The following is a 15,350-nucleotide window of genomic DNA, read 5'->3' on the forward strand; positions in this document are numbered from 1 at the left end:
GTATCATGGGCGAAACAGTATACTCTGTTATGTCCATGGTACTGCTCATGTCTATAGGCGACGGTTACCACTTTCCATCAGGTGGGCCGTCAGCTTGTTTACCATTCTAAGTTGTATAAAAAAAATCTTGACTTGATGTTTTATATTCGTGTTTTATCTCGCGATACCTACTGCCGTTTTGGTTTATTTCAGTTATTTTCACAGTATACTGTCCTATGCAAACGCAGTTATGTTTTGGTGATTTTTTTTTAGAGGGATGCTGCTGCTTATCCTTCAACCATTATGTTTCCTTTTTCGCCTTTTATAACACCCACAGATAAAGAAGGTGTAGCCAATTCTATTCCGGGGACCACACAACAAGTATGGCAACCACAGGCAAAATACTCCAGTAGGGGGAAGGGATTGTTAGTAATGGAGACTGAGAATCCCATTGCTAGCAATATACCCAACCTGGTCGACCTCCTCGCGGTTCCCCCTGGAAACTATCTTGGTTAATTCCTGATGAATTCATCATGATGGGCTAACTGGCCTGTTTTCATTCTCATCTATCACCCTTCACTGGTGCTCCGCCAGCGTATCCCGTTAGCGCAGGCGGGGTTACCATACCATTTTTACCGGATTTCTTTTTTTTAATGGGTGATAATGGAATGGTAATCCCGCCTGCGCTAATGGTATACGCTGGTGGGGCACCAGTGAGGGAGGATAGGTGGATAATGAAAAAACAGGTCAGTTAGCCCATCGTAATGAATACATATAGAATCCAGCACGATGGTTTCCAGGGGGCACCACGTGGAGGTTGACCTGACACGGTATATTGCTAGAAATGGGACTGGTAGTCCGCGTTACTAACAATCCCTTCCCCCCCTCCAGTAGGTAGAGACCTATGTTCAGCAGTGAACAATTAACGACTGATATAAAAAAAACTGTCTTGTGAGATATTTTATATTAGCTATGGGCTAAAGCGGCCAACCACCAAAAGAATATTTGTACTGCAAAAATATGACATTCGCGCTATTTATTTTATGGAAAGTCATTAATTATTAAGAGAGAGATTTATTTTTAATTAGCGGCGCGTCCTGGCGTCGCACGGGTGGACATTCTTACATTTTAAAAAGTGGCCATCATGGCTGCACACGCGACGGAAGCTTAAAAATAGAGTAACTTCTCCCGTTTTCCCAACATTTTCCTTCACTGCTCTGCTCCTATTGATCGTAGCGTGATGAAAAGTATACTATAACCTGCCCAGGAGTATGAAGAATAATTGTACCAAGTTTCGTTAAAATTCGTCAAGTAGTTTTTGTTTTTATAACGAACATACAGACAGACAAACAAAAATTTTACTGATTGCATTTTTGGCATCAGTATCGATCACTAATCACCCCCTGGTAGTTATTTTGGAAATATATTTCATGTACAGAATTGACCTCTCTACAGATTTATTATAAGTATAGTTAAGTATAGATAAGCAATAGTTCTCACCATACCTTCACAATACATATACATATATATCTATGAAATATTTTGTATATACTCAGAAACCTTTGATTTCTAATTAAAATTATTAATATTAATTAAAAAAAAAAATGACGATTTAAAAGAATTTGTTAAACAAGGTTGTTTAAGTAAAGACGATTTATGTTCTATTCTTCTTTGTCATCAGGACCTCATTGCCAGTTGCCCAATTCAGCCGCGGCGACTTCTCCCTCTGGTCGGTGCTGAAGAACTGCGTGGGCAAGGAGCTGTCAAAGATCACAATGCCGGTGGTGTTCAACGAACCGCTCTCGTTCCTCCAGCGGATGCTCGAGTACCTGGAGTACGCGCATCTGCTGAGGATGGCTTCGGAGCAAACGGATCCAGTCGCCAGAATGGAGTATATTGCTGGTAGGTGTACGGTAACAGATCTGGGAGGGGGGAGGAAGCAGGGAAAGGTAGGCAGGGCTAGTAATAGACACATAACATCCACGGGGTTCTTTCTAAAACCGCTATAGTGAATTCATCACGATAGGTTTTAATGAGTCCAGTTCATCTTCTCCTATTATGCTTCACTGGTGCCCCGACAACATATACCAGTAGCACAGGCGGCGTTACCATTCCACTATCATCCACTAAAAGTACATCGTAATGTCATAACCAGAGGCTTTATTATAAATAAAATATACCTAATATATACATACCAAAACTGTAATATTTTGAAATTTTATCTGTCTGTATGTTTGTATGTTTGTTGCACGAAATTTGATGCGGTTTTCACAGTTGTGTTCCTGAAAGTCTAACTTAAAATGTAGTGTATGTGTCAGCGTATTAAACGCCATTTTTAACTAATATGTTTCACTGGGTTTCCTGCTTCTAAAATCCATACTTACAAAGTAACGGGTAAAAAGCGAATAAGTTATAAACGTTTTAAATGTTTGTTACTTAACCACATTGGAAAATCCGAAGGGACTTGACTAATTGTTATATTGTTTTTTAATATTTATCTTACCTGCTTCAATTCTATATTTGATGTAATACATTTTAATAGACAAGTCTGAAAGTCTAAAATTAATTATATACCTAATTTTATTTATCCTTAAAGTCTTAAAACAGTATTTAATTTACATTCTTAGCCCTAATTAAGGAAACAAAGCGTCCAAATCTACTTACTTAACGGACACTTAAGGGAATTTGGAGAGAGACATAATAAGAAACTTGGAAAGCTCCACAAAGTTGTGATAAATTACTACCACTATGATTTATTATGATGGAGGAATTTTCTATAAAATACTTTATATTTTTATCTGTCTGTTAAGGCACCAGTAAATTTTGAAAATACATTTAGATATGTTTGTTATTTAATCATGCTTAAACTGTATATTATACATATACACACACTTATACGCACACACACATACACGCACACACACATACACGCACACACACATACACGCACACACACATACACGCACACACACATACGTATGTATATACACATAGTAAGTTTAATCACTCTATCAAGTCGACCTTCGAGCTATTGCCCCCAGAAAACATTTCAGTTAATTCTTGTCGAATTCGGCCAACTTACCTACTCTCATCCTCACCTCTCATCTTTCACTGGTGCCCCGCTAGTGTTCTTGTATATCGATAACGCAGGCAGGATTACTGTTCCTTCAACACCAATTAAAAAAAAATACATTTTGATTTTGAAAATAGTCGATTAACAAATGTTTTGAATTTAGTAATTGAATTATTCTTAACTTTGACATTCCAGTTGCTTAAATAACGTACATTTAATAGCTGAAATCAATCATCGAAATCAGAAAAAATAGCTTCAGTTGAATAAGTGATTGCCGTATGGTTCCATAGAACAGGCCACCCCTTACTTTCCAGTGGGTATCGGAAGAGGCGACTAAGGGAGAGCGAGTGATGGGCAGCTGCGTTTCTCTTAAAACATTTCCAAAGCCTAACTCCGGTTGTCAATCCACCTGCTAAGCATAGCAACTACTGGCAAAACCTCCCAACAGGGAGACTTGTGTTCAGCAGTGGATAGTTAAAGGCTGATATGATGATGATGATGGATAAGTGATTACAATAATGTTGTTTATCATTAATAATGGTGTTTTTTTTTATTTTAGCGTTTGCTGTGAGCGCATTGGCTTCAAATTGGGAACGTTTGGGCAAACCATTCAATCCACTCCTCGGAGAGACTTATGAGCTCGAGAGACCTGAATTTAGAGCAGTTTGTGAACAAGTAAGTCGGTTTTAGCCTTTTAAAGGATTATTTTATTTCTTAATATATTTATCTTCACTCATATCACACAATTGCTAACAATTTCCCAGAAGAAAATCAATTATACGAGTGGTAAACCATATTAAGCAAGGCAAAGTTTCGCTTTAGAGTTAAGGGCTAGATACGGCCTGTGAGCTTGAGATCGTCGCCAATTCCCGCAGAATTCATATTTAACAATAGAAACGTTAACGTTTTCCACATGTTTCAGGTGTCCCACCATCCGCCAGTGTCCGCGTTTCACGCTGACAGTCCTCATTTCGTCTTTCATGGTTCTGTCCACCCCAAACTCAAGTTCTGCGGTAAGAGCGTTGAGATTCAACCCAAAGGTCATGTGACTGTGGAACTGCCCAGGTAAATTTGCAACTTTGAACACACTTTTCTTTAATGGTCTAAGCGATTATTGTAACTCATTCACAAGGCTTAGATGGCACAAGAGTCAAGCTTAAAATGCGTTGTGATCTTTGGATCTTGTGATCTGAGGATCTTACTTGAGTTACGGTACGTACAGACTGTAGCAGTAATTATTGGTTTGTTTTTATTTTTTAATATATTAAATCTTACTTCCGAAATGTATGTATTGGCAACTTACATGAATGCTAAAATTCTCATTAGCTCATAATATAATAAGGGATTGCCTGAAAGTCAATGCAATATAGATGCATCTCGCTAGAGGTTTATTACCAGCAAAATGTTGTGTTTATTTTTCTTTATTGTTGCTTTTTTCTAACTGTAAATATTAACGTTGTTGGTACTAAAGAGATCTACGTATCTATCTATCAAGGTAATTACACGATTTGAAGGCATAAGGCAACCTATGGAATACCATGGATGTCACAATGCGTTCTGTACTCTCCATGAATCTGTGCATGACTACGTGTATAGGCGAGGTTTACAATTTTCTATCAAGTATAATAATTTTAAATTACATACAATACAGGATGAATATGATATCGATTTAATACTTACAACCTTTTAATATATGTCTTGTTTTGTTTGTTACATACAATACCCTGCTTTCAGTATGAAAATAGTTATTAATATTTGCCGTGTGATCCCGGCATAGAATAGGCCATTTCCTTCCTTCCCATGGATGTCGTTAGAGGAGCTAAGGGAATTTAATGATCGAGGGATGGGTGGCAGCGTATTTCTTAAAATATCACCTAACCCTAATACCAGGGGGGGGGGGGGGAAGAAGGTATTGTTAGTAATATACCCTGTTAGGTCGACCTACTCGTGGTCCCCCCTGGAAACCATCGTGATTGATTTATTATTAGATTCGTCACAGTGGGCTAACTGACCTGCTTCATTTTCATCTATCATGCTTCACTGGTGCCCCGCCAGTGTATAAAGATGGCGCAAGCGGGGCTACCATTCCATTATCATTCATTAAAAAAACCCTAATAGCGGTTTTTTTGATGGATGAAAATGGACCGAACAACTTTCCTGAGAGAAAGTTCCTTCGCGTGGGTGTACGTGCGCCCCTTTACAATAACTTTACTGAATTCCAAATATTAAAACAATACGAGTATATTTGCCACTCCACAATTCTCAGATATACAAAGGTTAATCGGAAGAAATGATTTTATAGAAACAGACCGGCATTGTACTCATTCTTTATTACAAACTGTTTTTATTTATTTATTAGACACATAAAGACATCATAACATATACATATAACTTAAATAGTAGAAATGATAGTACAGCCGTTAAATGTACGCTACTGATCATAGGCCTCTTTCTTGGGGAGGTTAACCAGTAGTTGCTACGCTTAGCAGGCGACTTGGCAACCGCTATTAGGGTGGGGGGGAAAGGGATTATTAGACTGAGACTGAGAATTCCATTGCTAGCAATATACCCAACCAGGTTGACCTCCTCGCGGTTCTCCCTGGAAACTATCATGGTTAATTCCTGATGAATTCATCATGATGGGCTAACTGACCTGCCTTTTTATTCTCACATATCATCCCTCACTGGTGCCTTGCCAGCATATAGCATTAGCGCAGGTGGGACTACCACTCCGTTATCATCCATAAAAAGAAAAAAACCCTAAAAAAAACAGTAAAATATGTAATTTTTAGGTGGGGTGAAGCATACACGTGGAGTAACGTCAACTGCTGCGTCCACAACGTCATCGTTGGCAAACTGTGGATTGAACAGTATGGCCCTATGGAGGTCGTGTGCCATGGAGGGGCTGGACTGAAAGCTAATCTGTCCTTCAAGCCGGCTGGCTTTAATAATCGGGATTTGCACAGAGTTGACGGTTTTATTGTGGACTCCAAGTAAGTATTTCTACTCTTTTTGATTCTATCGCAATTGCAATAATATTTTCACATGATTGGTGATCCAATAGAGACAGTATAACAACAGTCAGTTATTAATTACTTCTTACTATTTGTAATAAACCTTTATATGTAATTAAATCTCATTATAGAGTTACAAAACGGTCTATAACAAGTAACTCTGCACCAATTTCTCTTCCACACTTTCTAGAAACCATTTTGGTTAATTCGTGTGAAATTGAATTGTGTAACTGACCTGTGAATGAGCTAACTGATTCGTTTTCATCATCATCTATTAAGCCTCACTGGTGCTACGCCAGCGCAGCGGGGTTACCATTTCATCATCACCTATTAAAACTACTCTTTCCCTGTCTCTCTTTCTTGCCCTTTCCTTCATGCATCTTTATCGACGTTAATCATTTTTTCATAGTTATTTTCACCATTTTGAGCTAACAATTCTACTATATTTGATATAGTTATAGTGTAGTATAGTTAACTCAGGTTTCCACCAGCTAAAACTTTTTTTTTATTTAAGTCCACCTAAATATTAGATATGTAAAAATCACACAATACATGAGAGGTAATTATAACGTTCATCAGAAAGAACTACTTATTACATAATTTATTCCGTGTTCACAGTAAGAAGCGCGTCCGGTTCCTGTACGGTAAATGGACGGAATACATAAAGTGCTGTAATGCTGCAGCTTACGAGCAATGGGCCAAAGAAAGGGGGGAAGAAGCGAGCGCGCAGCAGACTCCGTCCCACACACCCAAGAAAGTGCTCGCTAAACTCAACAGCTTTAAAGTGGGGGCGCTGCGGTCTATGTCGGTACAAGACGTAAGTCATAATAATAATAATAATAAATAATTTTTATCCAAAAAAAACTTAATAATAAGCATTTTTGAACAGTATTTTTTTTTATAAACTACCGCCCCGTTCAGAATGCAATTTCAACTGTAAAGAACGAACAAAAAACACTGCTTTTGTGTTTTTTCAATTACAACTCAACCCTTCTTTGCATGATTTTTTTTATTGGTGAAATAAATCTAGATGATATAATTCATGTACAAAATTAAAAGAAAAATGGGTAAAAGAATAAATTTCACAGCTATGTTTTTTTTTTCTGCAATGGACATTAAAAAGGTATCCAGACACGATCAATTTAAAGTGATCTTGTTCTTTTATATAGTTTTTGGGCATTCAATGTTATGATGGAAATTTCTACCATTACGCAAAGAAGGGATAATTTTACAACAAAAGAATTATGAATGGATAAAATGACTACCACAAACTCCGTATTTATATTGAAAAGTAAATTAAAAACTACTTGGCTACAATCAATCACAGTATTCTTGAACAGATCAGTCTCTACCAGAAGCACTCGTTCACGAGTATGACGGATGAGCCAGCCATCCTTGTGTTAAACTATATTATAGGCATCTCAACGATCCGGCCCACCACGCCGCTACCTTCATCTGAGACATACATATTATTATGCAATGGATTTACAGGGCACTGAGGAATAACATCTGAATCCTCAGTCATGGGAAGTATCAAGGGCGAAACAGTATCCTCTGTTATGCCCATGGTACTGCTCATGTCTATAGGCCACGATTACCGCTTTCCATCAGGTGGTCCGTCAGCTTGTTTGCCATAATGCAATGCAATTTTTTTATGTATCTAATTTGCATAATTTTTTTTTTATTAATTTTGTACAAATAATTATAATTTTAAAATATATATCACATTTACTTTAATGTTTTAGTCGGACGAACCTGAGAATTCGGATGAAGTGCCCAAATCGGATGAGACGTTCAACATCGATATACCAGGTTCCGTGACCCTGTGGGAGGCCAGGCCCAGGCCCAGCAGCAGTGCGCAGGTAAGACTCAATTTATTCGATAATAGCTTCTGCCGGTAACTACGGACGTGTGAATTTTGGAGGTAGATAATTTCTTCAATTTAGGAGATAGAAACAAATATACAGGCAGATAAACAGATAAAATTTCAAGACAATATTGTTTTGGCTTCTTTTGCGTTTATTATATAAATTTGTTCTTAAATATTTCCCACGCCCCAACATTAGCTAGTTAAAATTTCATTATTTATTTATTTCCCGTGGTTATAATAGGCGACTAAAGGAACTTAATGGACAAAGGATGAACAGCTGTGGAATGAGCTCCCTGCCGAGGTTTTCCCAAGAGACTACAGCATGGAATTCTTCAACAGAGGGGTTAAGAGGTTTCTTCAGGGTTGGCAACGCACGCGTAATACCTCTGGTATTGCAGGTGTTCATAGGCTACGGTAACCACCTACCATCAGGCCGTATGCTTGTTTGTCACCTCAGTGGTATAAAAAAAAAGATTATACAAATAAATTATATTCATACAATAAGCATAGCACACAGTTATGCACTTGGCTTAGGCCCGTGTACACCTGTAAAACCGAGATATCGTAAATTTAAAATATAATAACAAAACTTACTTGGCGTGAATTTACTGGGTACAGAGGAATAACACCTGAGTCCTCAGGAATGGCAACGCATGGGGGGTATCATGGGCGAAACAGTATACTCTGTTATGTCCATGATACTGCTCATGTCTATAGGCGACGGTTACCACTTTCCATCAGGTGGGCCGTCAGCTTGTTTGCCATTCTAAGTTGTATAAAAAAAAAAAAACTCAATTTCCAGTACTACCAGTTCACCGAGTTTGCGATGTCACTGAACGAGCTAGAACGTGACATGAAGGGCCAGCTGTGCCCCACGGACAGCAGACTGAGACCCGACGTGAGGCTGCTAGAACAAGGAGACATCGACGCGGCGGCTGCGGAGAAGACCAGGCTCGAGGAGAAGCAGCGCTCCGCCAGGAAACTGCTGAAGAAGAGCGCGGATGGTTGGCAGCCCAGGTATTTTCAAGACGTTATACTTGATACTATTATAATATAATATAATAGGAGGAAACTCTTAAATGAAAAGAGAGATTTAATACTTATGATTTAAAAAAAAAAAAAAAAACTCTCTAGGCTCTTTTAATTAGGCGTGTGTAATATGCATCCGATATCTATATATTGGGTTTCTCTGGATATTGATAACGGAAAAAGGTCATCCCCTAATTCGACATCGCTCATATCGGTCGGATATCTATTTTCGAATAAAAGTAATAATAAAAGTCTGTTATCCAATATTACTTTTTGGACAGACTTTTAATATATTCGTTATTGGATCAGAATATAGATATTGTAGCTAAAATATATAGATATTGCTATATATTACCCATCCTTAATCACTAGTAGATTTATGAAGCAAAATTTTATAAGTCATAATTATGTGAACGTCGAAGAGAGTGGTTTTAAAGTGTAAAAGGTTGTTATAAATGCAAAAAATAACAGGTTCCCTGTCGAATAGGGGTGCTACTGGTATAAAACATTTTCGTACAGTAAATCTAATTGTAGCAATTATATTTTTTAAATTATTTCATTCTTCATTCTTTATTGTACACAAAATACAATTTAATTTAATTTAATATGTAATTTAATGTAATGTAATTGAATTAACTAACTTTTTAATGTAGTTATTATTTTTAATAACTTTATATATTTCAATTTATTTTATTTATTTTTATATTTATTTATTTTTTAATTTAATCTATATATTTAATTTAATTTGTTTAAATTTAATTTGAGAGTACAATTTTTTTAATAATATTTAATTGTACGTGCTATTAAATTTTTCAGGTGGTTCAGCCAAGGAACAAATCCTTATACAAAACAGGAAGACTGGCTCTACAACGGCGGATATTGGGATCGTAACTACCAACATTTGAAAGATATTGATATATTTTAATGTTCCTTCATAGTTTGTATTTACAACGGCATTTGGAATGATGATACGTATTATAGATACGTAAGTACTTAATAACGTATAAAACATGGCGCATTGAATGTATTCCAAAATGTTATTTCTAAGCAACTTTAAAGTAAAAAGGACCAGCGCGTGAAAAAGGATACAAGATGCTAAGATGTAATCAATGAGATTGTAAGCAATGTGTAGATGTAAATGTTTAAAATTATATAAAAAAATATACAAGTAAGTAAAGTATAAATTATACTATATAACCTTATATTCAGCCTTCATTCATCTACCTACACGCTACGCTCAAGCTAACAAGTTCAAATTAGCGAGAAAAAAAAATATTATATTTTTACTGCAAAATGTATAACATTTATTACATATTTCATTCTGAATGGATCCTATTAATTTAGTGTATTTAATTATAAATCGGTATAAAATACCTAATCGTAGAACGACTATGTTTTAGTTAGGGAATGAAATAGGTACGTAATCACGTCTGCTCATTATTCGAAATGTACATATATATGTATGTATGTGTATAATGTGTACAATTGTATACATTTAACTGTGTAAATCTGTACTGTATACATGTTATTAAACATTGTAAATGTATACAGTATAAATTATTAAATTAAATAGATACGTGATCATGTCTGCTTATTATTCGAATATAAAATGTACATGTATTTAGTAAAATGTATAAAATTGTATACAATATACATGTCCTTGTACTGCTGAAGTTGTACTAGATATTGTGTATAAGTATGGATATGGATAATTTAAATACAATATGCAAACGTAACAATTTCCGCACCAGTTTTTTTTTAATCCATCTTGAAAGGGAATAAGCAAGGAATTAATACAGTTAACAAAAGACGGCAATTGGATCTTTGTCTTCATGAAGTATTTATAAAGTTTATTTGTCATATTGAGTTAACAAAGTGGAACTATATGTGGTAGAAAAAATCTTTTCAGAATTACTATTCGATAAAAATTAAATGTAAATTAAATAAGAATCAGAAAGCAAAGTGTTTTTAATCACAAAGTGGAGTCAATTACTAAGTAATAATAATATTTTTCATATAAAATAGGAAAGAATAGATATTGCGACAAAATATTAAATACAGGAAAGAGGATTTTGTAAAGAAAAAATATAATTATATTTCTATTTCATTACTATTGAACATAAGCCTTCTTCATAAGGGGAGTATTGTCAGTAGTCGCCACTCTTGGCAGCTGGGTTGGCAAACGCACTTAGGCTTTTAGACATTTTTTATGATGGACGCTGCTGCCCAGCCCTCTACCATTAGGTTTCCTTAGTCGCCTCTTACGACGCCCACGGAAAAAGAAGGGGTGGTCTATTCTATGCCAGGACCACACGGCCAATAATATACCTATACAACTGAAGAAAATACGTGTATTTTTTATGATAGTAAACAACTTGACGGCCCACCTAATGAAAAGTAAAAGAAAAGAAACTTCACTCGATCAAGTTTCGATTTAGGGCGAACAAAATCTTGTCCGATTCAACCCTAAGACACAAGTCTATGCGTTCACCGCAAAAGAGACGCTATTTGTTGTATCTCCTCACTTATAAAGAGTCTCCCTCTGGTAAACATAGTTTCTTTTTTTATCGAGCGCAAGTTGTTAATTAAATTTAACTAAGGAACTAATAAGGAATAGAAATTTAACTGATTTTTGTAGCAATATCTGTCGGATTAAAAAAAAAACATGTAGTATAAATGTATAGTTGATGTTGTTACGTTGCTTAACTGTGCTAAGGCCAAGCTGCGAGACGCTATAATAACATTGGCCCAATAGATTGGTAACACTTATATTTCATAATATTTACTAGAAGCTGCCTGTATAATTCTATGACGATTTTGTTGCAATTATGAAAGAAACTATATACCGGTTTCATTTATTACTATATCCTTTAAATTAATAATTTTTACGATTTTGATTCATTTTCTTATTATCATTTAAAATATATACGAGTATGTAAATTTGTAGTAATGTAGAATTAATTTTGTGAATTATAAATAGATGTTAATTAAAATGTACTTATTTAATTAATCGTTATTTTAAATTAAATACTAATTCAATGGCATAAAATGCTATAAAATATGAGTTTATAATTTTACAATTTGTAAATGTAATAATTTCGGACCTGGACATTTTAGTAAGCAGGTAGGTATGTAGTAGTATTTATTGAAGGTTATACCAACTCATAGTAGAATTTAGATTGTATATTAATATGTATATTAGAAGTAACATATACCCTATCTATATAATTTATAGCATCGCTAAGTTTTTTAATTTAAGAAAAAAAAATTGGTATATATTGTAGATTTATGTAGATACTGGTAAATACATTTACAGTCGACAACAAAAGTACTTGCAACATTACTATATAGTAAAGTTGTTGTTATATAAGTTATTTTACGTGCTATTTTATATTATTCAATTATTAATATTTTAGCAAATTTTTCCTTATTCACATCGTCTCTACGTAATGTAGTTTCTAAATATGGAATTTATTTATTTATTGTTAGAGAGGCAAACGAGCAGATAGCCCACTTGATAGAAATCGGCTACCGTCGTCCATGGACACCTGCAACACTAGAGGAGTTGCTTGTGCGTCGCCAACCTCTTCAAGATTTGTAGCCGTTTTTTGAAAAGCTCCATTGTATAATGTGTGAGGGGAAAACTAAATAGCTATTAGTATTTTTATTTTAGCTAATTTTAATTGGTTATTTAAGAAAAAAAAAACAGCTAAATGCAAATTATTAAGAATAAAATAATTGTATGTTTAAAGAAAAAAAAATTAGTTATACTTGTCCTTACTATACCACAGGAAACAAATTATTTAATTGGAAATAATTAGACAATACTTTAATTGCTGTGTTAGTGATTTTACATAATTATATAAATATGTGTGTGTCTATGAATCTCGTAATTGTTGCTACTTGTCTAATAGTGTGTGAAGATTCTATCTAATACTTCGATAAGTAGATAGTTATAAATAATATTCGATCTTCCACACCGTCTTTATTAATAATGTTTTTTTTTATTATTTATTTTACTGAAATAGGTGTTATTTTGCGGAAGTCCACATCACTGGTGGTTATTTGATTAGAAATATTTTGTTTAATTCCGCTACCAATTAGTATGTGTGTGACTGCCAACACTCTAAAATTTACCACCATCATTGCTGCCAGAAGTTCTATAACATTCCGTATTAGTCATAAATTTCCAACAACTAGCACGTTTTGCAACACGTATTTCACACACAATAGACAAAGAAATATGTATGAAACACGTGTCGCAAAACATGCGTGGACTAAATGGCAGTCGGAGATTGAGGGTTAATATGGAAGGTTGTAGACGCACAGAACGTAATAACAATGATAGCAGAATTAAACAAAATAATTCTAATCAAATATCCAGATTTCTTATGTAACAATGTTTTAGATCATAGTTAGGAAAAATATATTTATTATTAGGTACAGTCGCGTGCAATATACTCGATAGAAATTGTGTAATTACATCTCACAATTCGTTCATGAGGATGTCGCACAAATAAATAAATAATAATTCAAATGTTTGAATTATATATAGTGATGTGAATAACAGAGCAGTTAAGTATTTATTGCAACGACTGTACTAATAAACTTTGTCTTAATTTAAAAACTGTACAACAAAATAGTCCAGTGTTATTACTTCAAACTATTGAGATGTTTAGTTTAAACAGCTTATTTGTCTGTAGTATATATATATTGTTGTACTTTTAAATTAATTAAAGATTTATAAATTATTTTTTTAAAATCTTTCGATTGAGCTTATAATTATGTTGTACTATTAGTTAACTTTCTAATATTGTATAAGTATCTTAATATATAAATAGTTTCTAAATGTTAGCTAATAAAATGAAAAAAAAAAACATGTCCCATTCGCAGCTAAAATCTGTTTTATATTATATAAAAAAATATTGTAAATAAGTTTGGGAAAAAGATTAGACTAAATAGGTTAAAGTTATTGAATTATCTGTTAAAATACGGTACAGTTTGAAGAAAATAATTAGTGATGGTTTTATAATTAAAATTGAAAAGGATACGTGATTGATTCAGATTGAAATATATTATAATTAATTAGGAAAATGGATAATGAACTTAATTAATTAAATTAAAAATGATAAGGAAGTTAATAATTGTTTAGTTCGCAATATTTTAATAGAAATTTGAACAGTTGCGAATTCACTATCATTCAGTTGAATGAAACAACTCTGTGTCTATTGATAACTATCTGTATCTACTATTATTTAGTTATAAAATGGTAATTATTATGGAAGAATCTAGTCGAAAATATAGTTATTCGAGTACATAGTACTATTGAATGGATGTATGCAAATTTTTGAAGCCAAAGTATTGACCTGTAGGATTCAATTAAGTGTGATAGAGACTGTAAAATTATATAGGTACCTACCTATCTTAAATCTGTATGACATTAAATAAATAGACGGAAGTTAATAAATTGTTTTATTATACCTCCACTTCGTTATAACATCTCAAATACATTAAAATACAATTAGACGACCATATAATGACTTTGTAACTTTTCTAAAAGTCGTTAATCAGTTCTTTATTTGACAATGTTAGAGAATCAAACCAGAGGGAGACTTTGTACAAAAGTCGATTGCTTGGGTGCCTCTGTCCCATTCGTGTTTCTACCGTGAAGCAGTTGTGTTTGTTGGCTGTGTTTCGGTTTGAAGGGTGGGATATGGCGTGAATTTACAGGGTACAGAGGAATAACACCCGAGTCCTCAGGAATGGCAACGCATGGGGGGTATCATGGGCGAAACAGTAGACTCTGTTATGTCCATGGTACTGCTCATGTCTATAGGCGATGGTTACCACTTTCAATCAGGTGGGCCGTCAGCTTGTTTGCCATTCTAAGTTGAATAAAAAAAAAACTATAAATAAAAATATCATTGTATTACGTTATCTTCTATTGATGCCTATGAACCGTTATTCTTCATCCTTGTACATATATCATCTTTCATAAAACCCATCCATCTTTTCTTTAATAATTTCTTCACATTACTTTAATTGATTTAAATTTAATTCTTTTTTAAAAATTGTCTATAACTCTTTCATATGAAATTTACACCAAGATAAGCAATTTTTCGACGTCCTCGTGCATATTTAATCTTTAATTTATCATTTATCATCACTTCTATCTTCATATTTGTATTTTCAAACTCAAGTAATTATTTAATCTTGAGGCATGTCTAACACCCTTTGAAGCTGCATCCCTCAATTATTAGATTAATAGAAATTTAGGTGATTAATAGAAATAAGCAATTATAATTTTTTTTTTAGCAAAGTATATCCCATTTTTGGCATTCACTGAAATAAGGTTAAACTTCATAGGATCACTAATTGCATATTG

General features: G+C 34.1%; 2 protein-coding genes across 9 annotated transcripts in view; both read left to right on the forward strand.

The window, feature by feature from the left end:
- Positions 1-14,432, forward strand: part of LOC113510443 (oxysterol-binding protein-related protein 1) — a 61,407-nt gene extending 46,975 nt beyond the window's left edge. For all 8 annotated transcript variants that reach the window (XM_052894173.1, XM_052894174.1, XM_052894175.1 and 5 more), the window contains 8 exons: positions 1,661-1,881; positions 3,612-3,727; positions 3,975-4,117; positions 5,845-6,045; positions 6,685-6,883; positions 7,812-7,928; positions 8,739-8,953; positions 9,782-14,432. In XM_052894173.1, the coding sequence (XP_052750133.1) occupies positions 1,661-1,881; positions 3,612-3,727; positions 3,975-4,117; positions 5,845-6,045; positions 6,685-6,883; positions 7,812-7,928; positions 8,739-8,953; positions 9,782-9,890 (1,321 nt within the window). In that variant the 3' untranslated portion in view covers positions 9,891-14,432. The remainder of the gene's footprint in view (positions 1-1,660; positions 1,882-3,611; positions 3,728-3,974; positions 4,118-5,844; positions 6,046-6,684; positions 6,884-7,811; positions 7,929-8,738; positions 8,954-9,781) is intronic.
- Positions 1-15,350, forward strand: part of LOC113513526 (epidermal retinol dehydrogenase 2-like) — a 101,546-nt gene that overhangs the window by 26,246 nt on the left and 59,950 nt on the right. The gene's annotated exons all lie outside the window — the stretch shown is intronic.

Source organism: Galleria mellonella, unplaced genomic scaffold, assembly GCF_026898425.1.
Source record: "Galleria mellonella isolate WM207_F2 unplaced genomic scaffold, CSIRO_AGI_GalMel_v1 utg200, whole genome shotgun sequence".
In the NCBI taxonomy this organism is placed as follows: Eukaryota; Metazoa; Arthropoda; class Insecta; order Lepidoptera; family Pyralidae; genus Galleria; species Galleria mellonella.